The sequence below is a fragment of the Nomascus leucogenys genome, chromosome 3 (genome assembly GCF_006542625.1).
Source record: "Nomascus leucogenys isolate Asia chromosome 3, Asia_NLE_v1, whole genome shotgun sequence".
NCBI classification, from domain to species: domain Eukaryota; kingdom Metazoa; phylum Chordata; class Mammalia; order Primates; family Hylobatidae; genus Nomascus; species Nomascus leucogenys.
In genome coordinates, this window is record NC_044383.1 from 155,769,994 (window position 1) to 155,786,833 (window position 16,840).

Consider the following 16,840-nt stretch of genomic DNA (forward strand, 5'->3'; position numbering starts at 1 on the left):
GGATCCCTTGAGTCTAGGAGTTCAAGGCTGCAGTGAGCTGAGATTGTGCCACTGCACCCCAGCCTGAGCAAAAGGAGTAAGACCCTGTCTCAAAAAAAAAGAGGGAAGCTTGGTGCTGGGTACATCAGAGATGGAAAGACTCTTTCTGGTCTTTATGTCTCACTGGACAACGTGAAGATTCAAATTCCAGGGCTGCTCGGTAGAACCAAGTCTGGAAAACACGCTGGCGGGCGCCACATCAGCAGCACCTTTCCCTGGAGCCGGCGTTGTCGCCACTGTGTACGTAATTCTACTCCGAGGGCCTTTCAGGGTGGAGGAGAGAGCTGTGGCCAAAGGCAGTGAGAGGCAGAAGCCGGAGTCGAAAAGCCAGATTTCAGCCTCAGGGAAGAGCCAGTCCCAGCCCTGCCCTGGCCTCACCACCCCCGCGAGACCCCAGGCCTCTGTGCAGAGACCGTGCTCAGGCCCAGCACTTACGCTGGAGAAAAGGCGGAGACGTTCAGAACCCAGGGGATTCCAGGCTGCCTTCTCCACAAGGGTCAGGTTTGTGGAGGAGAAAGGGGAAGATTCTCCACCCACCAGGCGCCTCCCGGACTGTCAAGAACTAACAGGGACTAGATCACCCAAAATAGCAGATCAAATTGAAACAGCATACTTCGCTTTTGGAACGAACCACGAGGCAGGCGGGAGGACCGGAGATTGCAACATACTGACCTTCCGAGTTCTGTTTGGGTCAGTTTGTTAAAATTAGTTTGTCCTCCCTGGAGACACGGCCAACGCAGACTTTTCTGTGGCAGGGGTCCAAACACAGTCCCTGCTGCTCTCCACGCACAGCAGTGGGAAAGTGGGAAGGCAGCCCTTTCCCTCCATCACTCCGGGGAGCTCATGTGCAGACAGGGTCCTCTGTAGCATCTTTAAATAGGAGGTGACTTTGTACCGTTGGAGCCGGGGGCAGAGTCAGCAGTGACCTGAACAGTTACGACCAGGATAAGTTCCTTCTGCTGAAAGAGGACGTTAAGATGAGAAGGGCTTGGCCGGGCACGGTGGCTCACGCCTGCAGTCCCAGCACTTTGGGAGGCCGAGACCATCCTGGCTAACAGGGTGAAACCCCATCTCTACTAAAAATACAAAAAAAAAAAAAAATTAGCCCGGCGTGGTGTTGGGCGCCTATAGTCCCAGCTACTCAGGAGGCTGAGGCAGGAGAATGGCATGAACCCGGGAGGCAGAGCTTGCCGTGAGCCGAGATGGCGCCACCACTCCAGCCTGGGCGACAGAGCGAGACTCCGTCTCAAAAAAAAAAGAAAAGAAAAGAAGTGCTTTTAGGCACTTAGAGCATTTAGAGCAGTGGGGTGATTAATTCCATTTTCCATTTCGAGCCTCATCTCAAGTGTTTTTATTTCTTTCTCTTCCTCACCTTTCTGCCACCAGTCACTGCCCAGTGACCTTGCTAGGTCAGGGCTAGAGTGTAATCATGACGAATAAACTGGGAGTTTCATGATATTTCTGACACCTGTTTGACTACAGAGACACTGAACTGTCCTCCGCCAGGTCCGCCCAGGGCGCTGGAGCCTGTGTCTGAGGCCCCTGCCCCCGTTGTTGGCAGCAGCTCCAGGGCTCCCCCACCTCCCTTCCCTCTCCTGTTTCAAAAGTATTGACTTTGAGGATCAGAAATGGTCCTAACTGTTGCTTTTTCATTTTAACTAAAACTCTCAAATGTACAGTGTTTTTCCCTTTTTTCAATATACCTTTTTAATATTGCTTTTTTTTTTTTTTTTAAAGATGAAGTCTTGCTCTGTCCCCCAGGCTGGAGTGCAGTGGCGCAATCACGGCTCACTGAAGCCTCAGCCTCCTGGGCTCAAGCCGTCCTCCTGCCTCAGCCTCCTGAGTAGTTGGGACCACAGGTGCCACCACCACACTCAGCTAATTCTTTTAAAATATTTTTGTAGAGACAAAATCTCACTCTGTTGCTTATTGCATTTTTTCATTTCAAATGTTTATACCAAATTTTTTCTAAGCCTCTAATAAACAGCTGAAATTCACAAAATCAAATTCATACTAATTCTTGAAGAAACAATACTTGCCCTTCTGCAGGTGAGCAATTCCTATTGTAAGCATCTGACAGCAGACGCCCTTCCCCCTTCTTCCTTCCTTCCTCCCTCCCCCCACAGGTCAGGGTGGGACAGTGCAAGAGAGAAAGTTGGAATCCCGTCACAAACACTCTCAGGCCACCTCCATAAAAGTGTAAGAGGTTCTAGGCATCAGGCTAAAGTACTGCTATTGAGGTCCATGATGTCTACACCAGGGTGCCACTTGGGGGTTTGGAAAGGCAGGCTGAGGGGCAGGAAGTGGCAGATTCTGATCCTGTCTCTGAAAAGTGATTTTATTTGTTGAATATCCCAGCACTGAGTTGTGAATTAAGATTCACTAAAGCAATCAAGGTACTTGGAAAATGTCCAGGGCCACAAAGCGGACATATTTTTCCTTATGGTTCAATAATTTTAAAGTTCAAATTAACTTAAAACAGTAACACGCTTTTTGTGAATGGTGCTTTGACCATAGGTTTAGACACCGAGGAAGCAGAGGGAGTTGGTGCGCAGGAAACAGCCTGGGAGGCCCTTAGCAGCTGAGACACACGTCTGCACCTCTTGCCATGGGAGGTTGGCTCGGCTTCTAAAAATCGTATCCGAGGAAGATTCTACCACTTCCTCGATAAACCACTGACAGCCTTGAAGTTTCCTTCATGCCTCGATCCAACAAGAATGCCCCATCCTGCAATTTTAGATTATTTCCTCTTACACTGACCTTATTTTCTTTGAGAATGTAATTAATGACACGAGTCTTGTCATTTTTCTTTTCTGTGCTTTAAAAAAACCAAGAGGTTCTGATGCTCATGTTGCAATACATTTTAAAACGCTGTTTCATTCTGCCTTCCTCAGGTACCTCACTCCGGATTCTACTAAAATCGTAATCTCTAGAAGGTGGATTCAGCAAATGCCAGCCGTGGAGACATGAATGTTTCCATAAGAAACAAGAAAAATAGAAAGAATGTGTGTTAGCCAGACGACACCCTGATGGCAGCCCCCACCACCTCCCCAGCCCTCCTCAGAGGCAAAGCAATTTAGCTCAGATGGGCTTCTCCAGAATGGAAATAGTCATTGGGAAAAACGCTAGTACTCTGCACTAATACATATCATCTTAAAAACTTATCTCTGAATTGTTTCCAAATGACAAATGTGTAAAGTTTCTAAGTACTTTTTGTTGTCTTATCCTTGTAGTGGAAGATACTACATTCAACACAGACGTACTGTGTGCCTCCTGCGCGCGAGGCCTGGTGCTCATGGCACGTGTCCTTGCGTGCAAAATACTACTCTTCATCTTGACGTTCCTAGACATTCAGCTGTTCCTCAGGAAACCATTTACCTTCCCTCTGCCTTTTCTATAAAATGCATAGGCTGAGGAATTACTGACTGCACAGCACTTTGCTTGCTGGATACCAAGTAAACGCACTCTTACCATATACAGACAGGGCTGTATCGAGGCGGCCAGTTATTAGAATAAAAACAAAATACTACGTTCATCCGCTCAGATAATCCCTGTTTGGCTTCATGTTATGGTTTGAAACTCCTAGTGACATTGATAAGAGTGAACACGATAATGAAGCTTCTTTCATGATGAAATGTCCTGAGTGTGTGTCTGTGTGTTCTCAGATTATAGCTCACGTGGATACAGAACGTTTTCTTGCTTCAGCATCAAGCGGGGATTGGGTTGCAGTGGTGAAGAAAGGCCAACACAGCCCGCCCTCTTTGAGGTTGCAGTCTCCTGGGACACACGCCCACTAAACAAACAACTACACAAATTAATCATGCCACAGGGCAAGCTGCAGGAGCACCATCACGTGCGGCAGGTATCCCAGGCGGGTCATTTTCGTGGCGGAAGAAGGTCACGCTGGAAGTCACCAGACAGATGGAAGATCACACTCCAAGTCGCAGAGTGGGGGCGGATGGAGAACCAGGCTGCCAGGGCGCTGGCTGGGGCCGAGCAGTAACGGACCCGTGGGAGAACAACAAAATGAGGCTCCAAGACAGGCGGGAGCCGGATGGTGCATGACCTGAGAGGCCAAGTCAAGGATTTTGAACTCCATGCTAAAAGCAGCCGGAAGCCGTTCGCTGGCGCCAGCTGAGCACATGCGCAGAACCGTGCCCTGAAAAGCACCCTCCCCTACAGACGGGGAGGAGGTGCTCCCAGCACTGCTGCAGACACTGCAGTTTCCCTTTCAGGGACTCAGCAGCGGGGGCAATCACCTAGGCGCGCCACCAGCGAGCGGCGGGCTCTGAATCAGAATCCCCGAGACTCTGGTACCAACATCCTTGACCAGATTCCCATTCTCCACCCAGTTTAATTGGGTTAGTTTGGGTCTTATAAGATTTCTCATCTGCAATGTGCATATGCAACCACAGCAAGCCTCCCTAAGATGCATTCTGCTGTAGGTCCCGTAATAGACACGGCGGTCCATACACACCAGGAAGCTGACGTGTTTGTGTGTGCGTGTATTCACTGTATAATCCAGCTTAATGCTTTTGCTTATGGGAAGTTTCAAACGTATACGAAAGAGGAAAGAACAGTGAAATAAGCGCCCCCATGGGCCACTCCCAGCTGCAGCGACCCCCAGCAGTGCCCGTGGGACTCCTCGTGCCACCGTGCCCACGGCGGGGGGGCTCTGAATCAATCCCAGACCTCGTATTGTTTCATCCATAAATATTTCAGAATTTTTCTCTAAAAGATAATGGCTCTTTTTAAACTGAAGAGTAATAACACATCACATCTAAAATATTTAGCAAGTACACTTTAAAATCATTTGGATATCCCAGTCAGCGCTTACATTTCTCCAGTGGGTTCATAAATTTTTTTAACTCTTTGAAACAGGAACCAGATCCAGACGCTGTGATGGATTGATATGTCTGTGTCTCTTTGAATCTGTAGGTTCCCCTTCACTATTTTCTTGTTTTTTCCTTGCAATTTATTTGGCTACAGAGTTCCCTGGATTCAGCTGCGCAGATCTGTGGGGCATTGAGGAAGGAGTTTTCAGTCCCCTGTGTTTCTGTAACTGGTAATTAGACTGAGAGCTGTCATCAGATTGAAGCTCAATGTTCTTAGCAAAACACTTCTCTTTGCTGGTGTTGCTGGTCTCTGTATTTAATGTGCCCTTAATGCAAGGAGGAAAGGCACAGCGGAGTCCTGTCTGAGGGGAATGAACGCCAGTCCCTCCGTGCAGCTCCTGCTACACAGGTCGCCCTCTTTCCATCCCGGGAACCACTCAATGCTTTGAGGTACGCACAAGTTAAAAATACAATCACTACCATTTTCACTAAAACGAACCAGGGCTTAGTGGGGGAAAAGCGGCAAATACCAGGGCCGGAGGGGGGTCAGCCCACAAGGAGCCCGTGGGGTCCTGCTGAGCCAGAAGGCGGGACGTGCTTAGAGACAGGGCTGCCCATGAACAGGAAGCAGAGGAGCAGCTTCCGTGACTCCCACGCCCAGTCTGGGGCCATGTTGGTGTCAAACGGCGACAAAATCATGACAGCTGTGATCCACTGGGTACAAAATCACTCACAAGTCTACACTGACATGAATGAATGAATGAATGAATGAATGAATGAGGAATGCTTATTCTGTCTGTGGAAAGAACTAATAAATGCATCGGGGGATGGAATTAGAAAATCACGGCTGCTTCATGCGCGTGCCTGCTCTTACCAAGTCACCTCATGATGGCCAACAAGCAGCTTCCTGATGGAGAGAGGAACGGGCTGCTTCTCATGGATCCAGGGAAATCAAAGCCTTGAAAAGAGAAACACCAAGGCCACCTCTGCCCTCAGCCCCTCGGGCCGCAGGTGAGTGAACGCACGTCCACTCTGCCTTCTGGTTGTCATTCATAAAATTTATTTTGGAAAAATATTTTAAAAAGGAATTTCTTCATTAACAAAACAGTAAAAAACTCAAATAACATTTGCACAATATTCCATAAATACATTTATATACAAAAAATATAGTCACATAGACCCGAAGTGCCTTTGTACATATTTACCAAAATTTAAATTATAAAAAATGAACATCACAAAATACTCAAGCTTTACAGATATCGTGAAAAATATTTTTACAAATCCAAAAAATAACACACATCTTTTCCATCTAGAAAAAGCACATTTTCGTATCAAAAAGGACAATAAAGGCAGTGTTTGTGTTTCTAATTCAAGAAAAGACTGGCTCATAAGAATCCAAAATATACACTCAGGCAGTGCATGCTTCTTATGCGTAATTCAGTTCACCCATTTAAATATATATTCTCTTAAGAGCAACTGTCCATAGTGCAACGGCGACATCACGGAAGGCAGTGCCGCAGGCGGCCGGGCCGCGGCAGGCTATCGGCAGGCGTCGAGGACCTCAAGAGGAGAACCTGCTCGGTCTGAACTCGGTTTCTCAGCAGCAGTCCACGGGGCCTCCCTCCTCTTCAGCAGCATTCGTTGGGGCATATATCCTTGGAATTTTACTTATTTTAAGAGAAACGGGAGTCTTGCCATTTCACTTCCATCTTACACCTGGAGGGGCCACAAGACAAATGGGAAGTTAGCCTGAGACAGATTCCCGGGCTGCGGCTTCAGGTGCTCCCATGCCGAGGAGGGGGCGGCTGCTGCCTGCACTGACCTCAGTTGCTATGACGCACTCATCCTTCTCCTCGGATATGACGTACACCGACTGGTACTTGGTGTCTTTTGAAGTCGAACAGCCCGAGTCCCGCCTTTTTCTTTCAGGTGCTTCTCCACTAAAAGGAAAATAGAGAAAATCCACAATGAATGCATGAGAACATTTGGAAAGAGAAACGGACCGATACCCCCAGGTACCCCCCTCCTGATGCCCGGCCCACAGCACGTACCCCCTGAGTGTGGTCGCGGTCCCCTTCTCCTCCCCTGAGGAGCCCTGGGGCTGGCACTTGGTGTCACGCTTGCTGTGCGCGTCCCTGACGGCGGCGTCGTCACCCTTGAGGTCCTGCACGAGGTTATAGTCCACTGCCGGGTAGCGGGCCTTGAAGCCGTTCTTGTTGGCACTGTGGTCCCCGTGGAAGTCTGCCTTCTTGTTGGTGTTCTTGATCTGCGTGGCCCCGATGACGCTGACTGAGATGTCCTTCTCACGCTGGCAGTTGGCCAGGTTGTTCATGGTCTCCGTCTCCCCCCGGCAGGGGTCAGCTGGGGGCCGGCGCTTCTGCAGCCTCAGCCGGACGCAGACCACCACAGCGGCACAGCCCAGCAGCAGCATGAGGACAAGGATGACCCCGGCGCACACGGCCACCCAGGGGAATGGCCCGCCCTGGCCCTCCAGCTTCTCAGTGAGGTCCACCACCGCTGGGCCTGGGGGCAGCTCTGGGAGCAGGAACTGGCAGTTGGGACCCCCGTAGCCCTGGGCACACTCGCACACATAGCGGTGGCCCCTCTCGTGGCAGGTGGCCCCATTGTGGCAGGGTGCGTGCTCGCACCTGCTGACGGGGGCACTGCAGTTCCTGCCCGTGTAGCCGGGCGGGCAGGTGCAGGAGAAGTCATTCACGCTGTCCCGGCAGGTGCCCCCATTGGCGCATGGGGAGGAGGCACAGTCGTCCACGTTGTCATCACAGTGCCTCCCTGAGAAGCCGGCCTGGCAGCGGCACAGGTAGGCATCACCAAGGTCCACACACTTGGCACCTGGAACACAGGGACATGAGCGTCATGTGTCTCCTCGTAGGTTTGTTCACCAAAAAGTCATTCTGAAGCATCTATCTGTCTGTCACTGTAGAAACCAGACAAACCAAAGACAGTCGGTGGCCTGAATGAGTCCCCAGCGCAAGGCAACATGGTCTAGGACCTCAAATACGAGAGGCGTCCAGGTCTAGCTCTACAAGTCAGAAACTCCATGGCCAGCATCTGGACAGGCGCTGTGCAGAACACTCTGCCTGGGGACTGCATTAGTCGCCACAACAGCCGGACAAGAGCATGTGCCACTTGACCCAGGTTTCAGATGGGGAAACTGAGGCTTAACAAGGGTGTCCTTGCCCACAGTTACACAGCGAGTGAAAGGAGCAGGCACTTACAACAGGGGAGGGAGGGAGAGAGGGAGGGGAAGGATGACCATTCCAGAATGCTCCGGCACATCTGGGGCCCAGATCTCCTTGCTGTGTGTCTGCTTTGGGCAGCCAGCCCCTCACTGCTAGCAGGAGGCTCTCTGTCCTCACTCAGGGACACCCCCGACTACTGTGCTGGGTGGCCACACAGCTGGGCCATCCTCCCAAGCTGGAGTGGCCGGGGCCTGTGGGCATCACTTACTGAACCCCAGGCAGCCTCAGGTGCCCCAAGCACCTCGTGGCCCTGAGCAAGTCATTCACTGCTTGGTCTAGGTTTCCACAGAGAACTTCATAACCAATGCACCGGCCTCTCTCACTCCCCAGGCCTTTCCAGACTCAAAGACAGAGTTTCCATCGAGAATTCCTGGCGGTCTGGATAAAAGTGCTTCATGAACTCGAGGTCGCTCACAAATGCTTGTTTTTAATGCCATCTCAGTATTAACCACTTGCCCCAGTCTCTGAGCAATCGCCAGCTGCCCCCTTACCATTAGAACAGGGTGAAGAACTGCAGTAGTCAATTTTCTTCTCACAGTTGAAGCCGGAGTAGCCCACGGGACAGCGGCAGCTGTACCCTCCATCGGGGCTGTCTGAGCACCGGCCCCCGTTAAAGCAAGGGCCGTCCGCACAGGTCATGGCACTCAATTCACAGATTTTGCCGTAGAAGCCGGGTGGGCAGGTACAGGAGTAGCTGTTCTCGAGATCCTACATGATGGAGAGGTCAGAAAAGGCTTTCCAAAGTTGCTCCAAGGAGCCCACAGGCTCCATTCAACACCAGGGCACCCCAGCTTCGGGGTAAGATGCCATGCAGCCTCCGACTCACCGTGCAGCTCCCTCCGTTCTTACAAGGGCTGGGGTCACACTCGTCGATCCCCAGCTCGCAGGTGGCACCTGTGTACCCAGGCCGGCAGGAGCACGTGTAGCTCCCCTGGCCCGTGTTGGTGCAGGTAGCCCCGTTCTTGCAGGGCTTATGGTGTGTGCAGTAGTTCAGGTCTGTGAGGGGTGGGGACAGGAAAAGTAGGAGATAGGAAGCTCGACGTCAAATGCAGGAAGACTTTATTTTTCCAGTGATCAAACAGCCAGGGAAGTCCAGGGCTGCTCTGGAGGGGGCAGGCCGCCTCAGGGAGAGAAGGCTTACCCTGGTTGCAGAAAAGGCCCCCCCAGCCTTCCTGGCAGTTGCACTGCCAGGGCTGCTGGCAGGTGCCATGGAGACAGCCTGGATAGCGGATACACTCGTCACAGTACCGGCCCTGCCAGCCCACTCTGCACCTTGGAGAAAAGCAGAAAACTCAGATGGACGCTGACTGTTGCTGGCTTTGCAGTGGACATTCTCACCCTAGAAACCACCCTCCTGCAGCACCAGCGAGCCTCTCGTTCTCCAGATTAGCAAAACACTGGGTCACCTTGGGAGCTGCAGCCTGGGCCTGGGCCCCACCAGAGGTTCTGGCTTCATAGGTGTTAGGGCAGCCCCAGTGTCAGCATCTCAAAAATCACTCCCTGAGTGATTCTAGGATGAGGCAACATTTGAGAACCATTGAACTATACTATCATTTCCTGTGCCAACTCTTTTTAAACTACTATCTGTAAATTCTCATAGCCGTTAAGGGGCTTAGATGAATGACAACTCCATGACCTTACATGCTGCCAAACACTGATTAAGTAGAAACACAAGAAAACGGCCCCTGCTCAATCAGTCTTACTGGAGTTTTTCAAATGATCACCTGGGGCTGTTTTTACAAATACACCAGGTGTGAAAGGATAACAAGAAAAGGCAACAAAACAAAACACCACCTTGTGCAGACTTACTTGCATTCCCCTGGTTTGTCACAAAATCCATGCTGCTCATCACATCCAGGCAGGCAGATCGCTACAAGCAAAGGAAAAACAGGGTCAAGCCCCACGCCAAGTACCTCCCAACAGGGCTGCTGCCCTTGGGGCCAGGACACAACTCGCCGGACGCCGGCTTCAGTCAGCAAATCCCAACTGAGTTAATCTTCCCAGGTTGTGGAGGACTGACCCCCCTGCCTAGTAGCCTGGGACTTGACTCAGCCCTGGGGATGAGCATTCTTCTCAACACAGTGGCTCAAGGACAAAAGGGCTCTCGGAAGCCCCCACCCCCACCCTATCCCCTTTTCTTCTAAGAGAGGGTCAGAAGTCTTCCCCCTCCTCCTCCCCCACTTCCCAATTCTATGCACAAAGCTCCACCTCTTAATATCCCAGAAAGTGTGTGTGCAGATAAGAGTGGACAGCTGGTATGCAGAGTGCCAGGGCAGGACAGCTGCTCCATTGTCTGTCCTCTACGGCAGCTGCCCCAGCGCAACAATGCCGGCCTCCCCCGCGCCCCCGGCCCCACCTCCTCGCACACACCCCTCGCGTGTACACACACACACACACACACACACACACGCGCACGCACGCACGCACACACACCCCTTCCGCCAATGGGAGCCGGCTGGTGTCCCTGCGCCTATCCGCGGAGAGATCTAATCTACGGCACGCGCGAGCTGGGGGCGGGGAAAGACTTCAGTGTTTGAAGAAAAAAGTTTAAGTTTCTGGCTACCCTGTGGTGAAGAAGAGGCAGGGAGGCAGGGTGGGAGGCAGCAGACTGGCCAGAGGCTCCCGCAGGGCAGGGGGTAGACAGTGGGCTTGAGGCTTGGAGCTGGCTCTCACTGCCTGGTTATGAAACTCATTAACAAGCAGCTCCACAAGTTTTTTTTTTTTGAGCTCAGTAAGTTCTGGAGGGAATTTGGGAAGCTAAGGAGCAAGGACATCAAGGCACTCAGTGAATGGGAACCCCAGGCACTACCCAGCTCCTGCCAGAGGTTCTGGGCCTCCCAGAGCCCCTCTCCAAGGCTGTCCAGTTCCAAGGAAGGAGAATGACAGTTCCCTGGAGTTTCTGGGCAGCTCCAGGGCCTACTCATCCTCAGCTGCAGAGAAATCGGTACCAACGGGCTGGGACGGCCAGGCGTGCAGGCGAGGCCTCAGTAAGCTGGAGAGAGGGCTCCTGAGGTCCCCGTGAACCAGAACCAGGAGCCAGCACGGCCTCAACCCCTGCCCTAGTCACCTGCCTGCCATGAAATTGACACATCAATACCTAATAATCAGGCAGGCAGAGCCTCTGTCACTATTGGGAAGACATTGCTTTTCCAGACAAAGTGCTGCGTGAGCATTCAAGCCAGACGGGGCTGTGCACCCCTCGCCCACACAGGCCTTGGAGACCCGGCCTCAGCAGCCCACAGGAGTGAAAGCCTGCCCACTGGCCAGCATAGACAGTGCGCGTCACAGGGAGCATCCGGAAAGGCGTTTGCTCCAGAGAGGTCAAGCACACCAGCTCGAGAGAGAAAATGGAACGTTTCCCAGTGCGATGCTGTCACAGCACTGGGAACTCGGGTTGAAAGCGTGCCCCTGACACACAAGCTCTGTGTTCCTCCCTTCCTTCCTCCTCTCCCTCTGTAATACACACACCCTGGGGGTAGCACTGGCTTTACTTCCTGACCCCTGGCCCTGTCTCTAAAATCCTCCCTGATTAAGAAAGGCAGTTTCGATAGTGGATAAACACAGCCTTGGATGTTACAATGTCTGCGTTGACCCCAACCCCCACCCCCACGCCCCGAGGAGCTGTGACTTATAGCAATCCACTTCTGTCCTCTGGGCCTCAGTTTCCCCACCAGAACATCTCTACAGTCCCAAGCTCCCCGTGGCTCAGGAAGCCCCGTCCCTGCGCGCGGTCCGTGTTCGTGGACGAGTGAGCCAGCGGTGCCTTCCCAGAGACTCACGCTCTGTGCAGTAGGGCCCTTCCCAGCCAGGGTTGCACACTTTCTCCCCACGCTCCCCACAGGTGAAGTGGCCGAAGGCATCGTCCCGGGGGCGACAGAAAACGGAGCAACCCTCTCCGTAGTAGTGTTCGTCACACACGAAGCGGTAGGAGTACTTGAGGTCCGTGCGGCCGCTGCTGTGCAGGTCCTGGGACCACTCCTCGCCCACCGTCAGGTGCCTCTGGGTGGCCAGGCGGCTGATGAGTCTTTCTGGGTTTTCTATGGGGAGAAGATGCTCCTGGTTGGTTCTGAACGAGAACCTTGAGACTCGGGACAGAGCGGGGGTGGACCGAGACATTCAGCACAGGAAGGAGGCCCAAGCCGCTCCACCCTGAACTTTCTGGGGCATGTGCAGAATGAAAGCTGTCCAGGTGTGGTTGGGGAATGGGTGGGCAAAGTCCAAAGCTATTAACTGGGGGAAGCAGTTTTGGGGTTTGGGTTTTGTTTTTACCTGTTGCGAGGTCATCAGGAGAATCTGTGTGGAGAGCTTCAATAATCAGAGAGAAGGTGCCCTGGGAGAGACGGGAGAAGACGTAAGACAACCCAGAAAGGCAACGAAAAGAAAAAGGCAAAAAGCAGTCATTCCTAACAACCAGGTCAGCAACAGAGGCCCAAGGCTGCAGGTCTGGGGCAGCATGTCTGGAGGGGGTCTCCAGGCATCTCCTGCCTGCTCTCACCTTCCCTAAGGAAATGGAAGAACTTTTTAAAGAGTAGTTTCCTGACGTGTTTTTTCAGCCTGTACTACAGGATATTACGTTGTTTTTTTAATTAGAGAGAGAGAGAATGCAGGCAGGATGGGGTGGAAGAGGCCCGAGGGCCGTTGTCATTTTTGGGGGGGATGGGCACGCTCCGGGTGGGAGCGGTCGCTGCGCGGGTAATTGCGTCACCAACGCGTCTAGGAGTCGGGAAACCAGAACCTTCCCACGTGAAGAGGCGCCTCTGACTGGGGACCTGGCACAGAGGCCGGATACGGAAATCTCCCGGGCGCGCTCGGCCTCTCCTCCTCGCCCCAGCGCGGTCCCCTCCTGCAGCCCGCGGGGCCCCGGGACGAGGTGTCCGCGCTGCTGGGCTGGAGTCCTGGGGCCGCCGCTAGGCAGATCGCAGCGCCCACCTGCGCCTCGCGGGGTCCCCGAGGTCCCGCCACCGAGCGCCCAAGGCGGGATCTCAGCGCGTCCTGCAGCCCGCCCCGCTTCAGGCCCGGCCCGGCGCCCGCAGGTGCGGCACTCACCGGCCAGGTGAAGCCGAAGGGGAAGCGGATGGGGTTGCTGAACGCGGAGTCGGCGCCCCCGCCGTCGGGCAGACTGAAGGAGTCGACGCCCAGCACGGGGGTGACGGCGCTGCCGTAGGTGCAGGGCGGCTCGGGGGACACGCTGGCCTGGTAGTGCTTGAGGCACACGCGGAAGAAGGTCCGGCAGGCGCACGGCGGCGGCCCCGCGCCCCCGCGGCAGCAGTTGCGGTTCCCCAGCAGCCCCTTCTTGTTGACGAACTCCTGCAGCTTCAGCTCGAACACCCCGGAGCTCCAGACCTGTGCAGGGGAGGGCGGGGGCGTGAAGACGCGGGTCCCGCCCGAGCAAGGGGGCGTGGGGCCTGGGTGGGGAGTGCGCGCGGAGCCTGGAAGGGCTCAGGGGCCGAGCGCGCTCGCTGCACGGCCGGCGCTGGGGTCGTTGCCCCCGGGATTCATCTTCCGGGCTGTGGCTGGCGCGGCCCGTGCCGCTGTCCGCCCCTCCCCGCGCGCTCCTGCCCCGCGCCCTGGCTCCCCGTGAGACCCCGCAGGGCTGCGGCGCCCCCACCTGCCCGCCTACCTGACACAGCAAGGCCGAGAGCACCGCCAGGGCCAGCGCGCACCGACCGCCCATGCTGCTTCGCCCCACGCGCGAGCCTGGGGGGGGCCTCTCTTCTCTCCTTAGAACAGCGGCGGACGCGCGGGAGATCGATGGGCCCCGGGGAGCGTGGGCAGAAAAGCGCCCTCGCAAGCGCCCCGGACCGGAGGACCCAGGACTTCTTTCTTTAAAAGCCGGTCTCCGCCTCTTCCCGAGGCCGCGGTTCTTTATATCCGCCCTGCGAGGTCCCGCGGCAGCCCCAGGGATGCCCGAGGAAAGGCAGCTCTCGGGGGACAGCGCGGCGGCGGCGACTTTCGTTTTCCTCCTTCCTCCCAGCCCCCGAGGAGGTGAGGGTCGCCGGCTTCCTGGTTTTGTCTTAAGCTTCTTCGCAGGAGAGGGAGGGGGAGAAAGAGAAAGAGAGAGAGTCCAGATATTGAGCTTAATTCCCAAGAGAGCTGCAGAGCTTCCTCCCGAGCCGATTAGAAAGCCGCGGTCTGGAAATCTCACGGGCGCGGCGATAATCCAGGCCCAGCGGCGCGCGCGGAGGGGACGGTCGGCGGCGGCGGGTGTGCGCGGCGGCCCCTGTGGATCGCGGCCCGGTGTCACTCGGCGGCGGCGGTTGCTCCGGGAGCACTCCGGGCTCTGATCTCCGGTGTCACAGCAAAGATCCGCGTCTTTCCGATGAATCCAGCCAATGCCATCCAGTACACACGCGCAGGACCGGAGGGGCCGGGCCGTGGGAGGAGGCTTTGCGCCGCGGCTGCCCGGGTTCCCCTGCCCTCTGCCCTCGGCCGGGTCGGGTCTCCGCGGGTGCGCGCAGAGGATCTGGCTCTCGCCGGCGCCTGCCGCCCTTATATTCAGCCGGCCGCCCGCATGGCTAATGAGATGCAAATCAGCAGCCCCCCAATCTGGCGAGAGCTGTCACAAAGGAGCCACTTTTCCAAACCCTCCTCTCAATGGATCGCCAAATGGTCAGTGAGCTGTAAAATGTGCAACCCTCCTCCCCGCCCCCACCCTTCCCCGCCCCCCCAGTCCTCCCCTGCCCCCGCCCCCAGCCCCCCCTTCCTCCTTCGCCACACAAAACGCACTCATTTACATTCCTGCAAAATGTTCACCGCAAGAATCCCCCTGCTTCTGGAGCTGGTGCCGCCGCCCCGTCCCCTTCGCACGCCCTCCCGGGCCGCAGACGCCCAGAGACCCTCGGCCACACGCGGGGGGCGGCGCTGCGGGCCCCACTTGAGCGGCGGGACGCGGCCTCCGAAACTCCGGGCTGCGGCGCCAGCCGAGGGGTCTCCTTGCGCCGACAGCGTCCCGGGAGCTTGGGGAGGGCGGCTGCGAGCAAGAGGATGAAGTTCGAGGCCTGAGCTCTTGGCCGGGCCGCCCCTTCTTCGGGGCAGGCGCTTCCTAAGGAGGAGTCTCTCGGGGGCGGAGGCGGGGGTGGCGATTCGGGGAGCATCGTAGGAAAGGGGCGGGCGGAGCGGTGGGCCGAGGGCTGCGAGAGTGGAGTGGCATTTTCGGAAGTTTGGGGAGGTCCGACGCGGGGACACCTCCTGGCCCAGGATGGCGACTGAGCCTCGGGGAGTGCAGAGCCGACGCGCTGGCGGGGCCAGGACGCCCCCTGGGACACCGGCATCCCCGCGCCCTCGGTGTCCTCTCGTGGTCCGCGGCCACTGGGAGTGGGGGCCCGGGGGCCGGGCAGCATATCCCCGGAGCCAGGAGAACCTGGCCTTCAACTCCCCCCATAGACACGCGCCCTCCCCCACAGGATCCTCGGCCGCCGCCACCTTCCCCGGGTCTCGGCCCCTCTCTGCCGGGTATCCCCCTCGGCCTCCCTCCGCCTGGTAAGAAGTGAGTTTGGTGTGTGTCGTTCGCGTGGCTGTCATTAAGGCAGCCTGTTATTGTGCGAGGCTGAATCAGTGGCTCTTTGTGCGCTCAGCTGTATGGTAATGCAGACAGCACCTGCTCCCCGCACAATGCGGAGAGAAAGAGCTCCCCTCCGCGCGCGCCGCGGCCTCTGCAACAATGTCCGGCACATGTTCTAAAGCCCCCTCCAGCCCCGGCCCCCAACCCACAACCTTTACACAACCGTCACCTTATTAGGTTTTTACACGTCCATCAGACACTAGAACTTTTGTTTTCATTTTTTAAAGGGAAATGAGTTTATTGGGAGGGCCGAGAACACACGTATCACACAATGAATTATCTAAATTGTCCTCCTAGGCACGATGGAGAAATAAGTTGGGGCATAGACTCCTACTCTGGCACCTAGCTTTGCACTTCTCCCTCTCTTTACCATCCCCGCCAGCGGCTCCCTGACCACCCCCAACACCTCCTTAGCTTCATTAGGGTTCCAGGTGAGTGTTGGAGTGCCCCCTTTGATTGTAGCTCAGCCCCAAGGAAGCGGCCTGGCCACAGTGACCTCACTGTAGGTGTGTTAGAGCTGCCTTATTGGTGAGAACAGAGCACCGTCAAGGCAGAACGAGACTTTCATCCCGGCAGCTGTCTTGATCACAAAGTGTCTAAGCAGAGGGAAAGTCTTCAAACACCAAGGACAACCACTGCAACCAGAAATCTGAAGGTCACGTGGTGAAGTCGTCCAGGGCAGGCCCTCCGGCTGCTACGCAGCTGGAATTGCTACTCTGTGGCTCCTCTTCAAGTGACCCAGCCTGTCTCTGCTACCTTGTTTCCCAAATACCTGTAAAGTTTTAGGATCAACAGAGATGTCCACTTTAGGTTTTCCACTGTTGCCTCATGGAATAGCGAAGAGTTAACCACAAGAAACAAGCATATGATGTTTAGTGCCAGGTGAGAAAGGCAGGCTGGGATCACCGTGAACCCCTACTGTTTGGTTCAGAGCAAATGGAGGCTTCAGAAGATGCTGCCACCCCCATGATGGTGTCCTTTTTGGACTCTATAGGGACTTGCTGTCGCCACAGGGAGGGGCCAGCTCAAATCCTAATTTAATCTTGCCACCTAGTGTCAGGATCCTTTTTTCTCTAGGTTGATGTTTCCTCCAAAAGCTGACTTCTGAGCATTCTGCTTCCCTAAGGCACAGGAGCTGTTCCCTG

At 55.2% G+C, this 16,840-nt stretch overlaps 1 protein-coding gene across 1 annotated transcript; it reads right to left on the reverse strand.

The window, feature by feature from the left end:
- Positions 1-5,911: 5,911 nt before the first annotated feature.
- Positions 5,912-14,746, reverse strand: DLL1 (delta like canonical Notch ligand 1). The gene is made up of 11 exons (XM_003280990.2): positions 13,755-14,746; positions 13,181-13,477; positions 12,404-12,464; positions 11,914-12,171; positions 9,944-10,004; positions 9,276-9,406; positions 8,961-9,130; positions 8,626-8,842; positions 6,926-7,724; positions 6,697-6,814; positions 5,912-6,590 (listed from the first exon to the last, which is right to left on the reverse strand). The coding sequence occupies exons 1-11, from the start codon at positions 13,806-13,808 to the stop codon at positions 6,585-6,587; spliced, it is 2,172 nt and encodes a 723-aa protein (XP_003281038.1). The 5' UTR covers positions 13,809-14,746; the 3' UTR covers positions 5,912-6,584.
- Positions 14,747-16,840: the final 2,094 nt, after the last annotated feature.

Bases quoted from the DNA above. Each gene is read 5' to 3' on its own strand.
- DLL1 (XM_003280990.2), bottom strand. From the start codon at position 13,808: ATGGGCGGTCGGTGCGCGCTGGCCCTGGCGGTGCTCTCGGCCTTGCTG. The intron at 9,407-9,943 runs GTAAGTCTGCAC...CTTTTCTCCAAG, and splicing joins GACAAACCAGGGGAATGCAA to GTGCAGAGTGGGCTGGCAGG. The intron at 7,725-8,625 runs GTAAGGGGGCAG...CCTGTGTTCCAG, and splicing joins TTCTTCACCCTGTTCTAATG to GTGCCAAGTGTGTGGACCTT.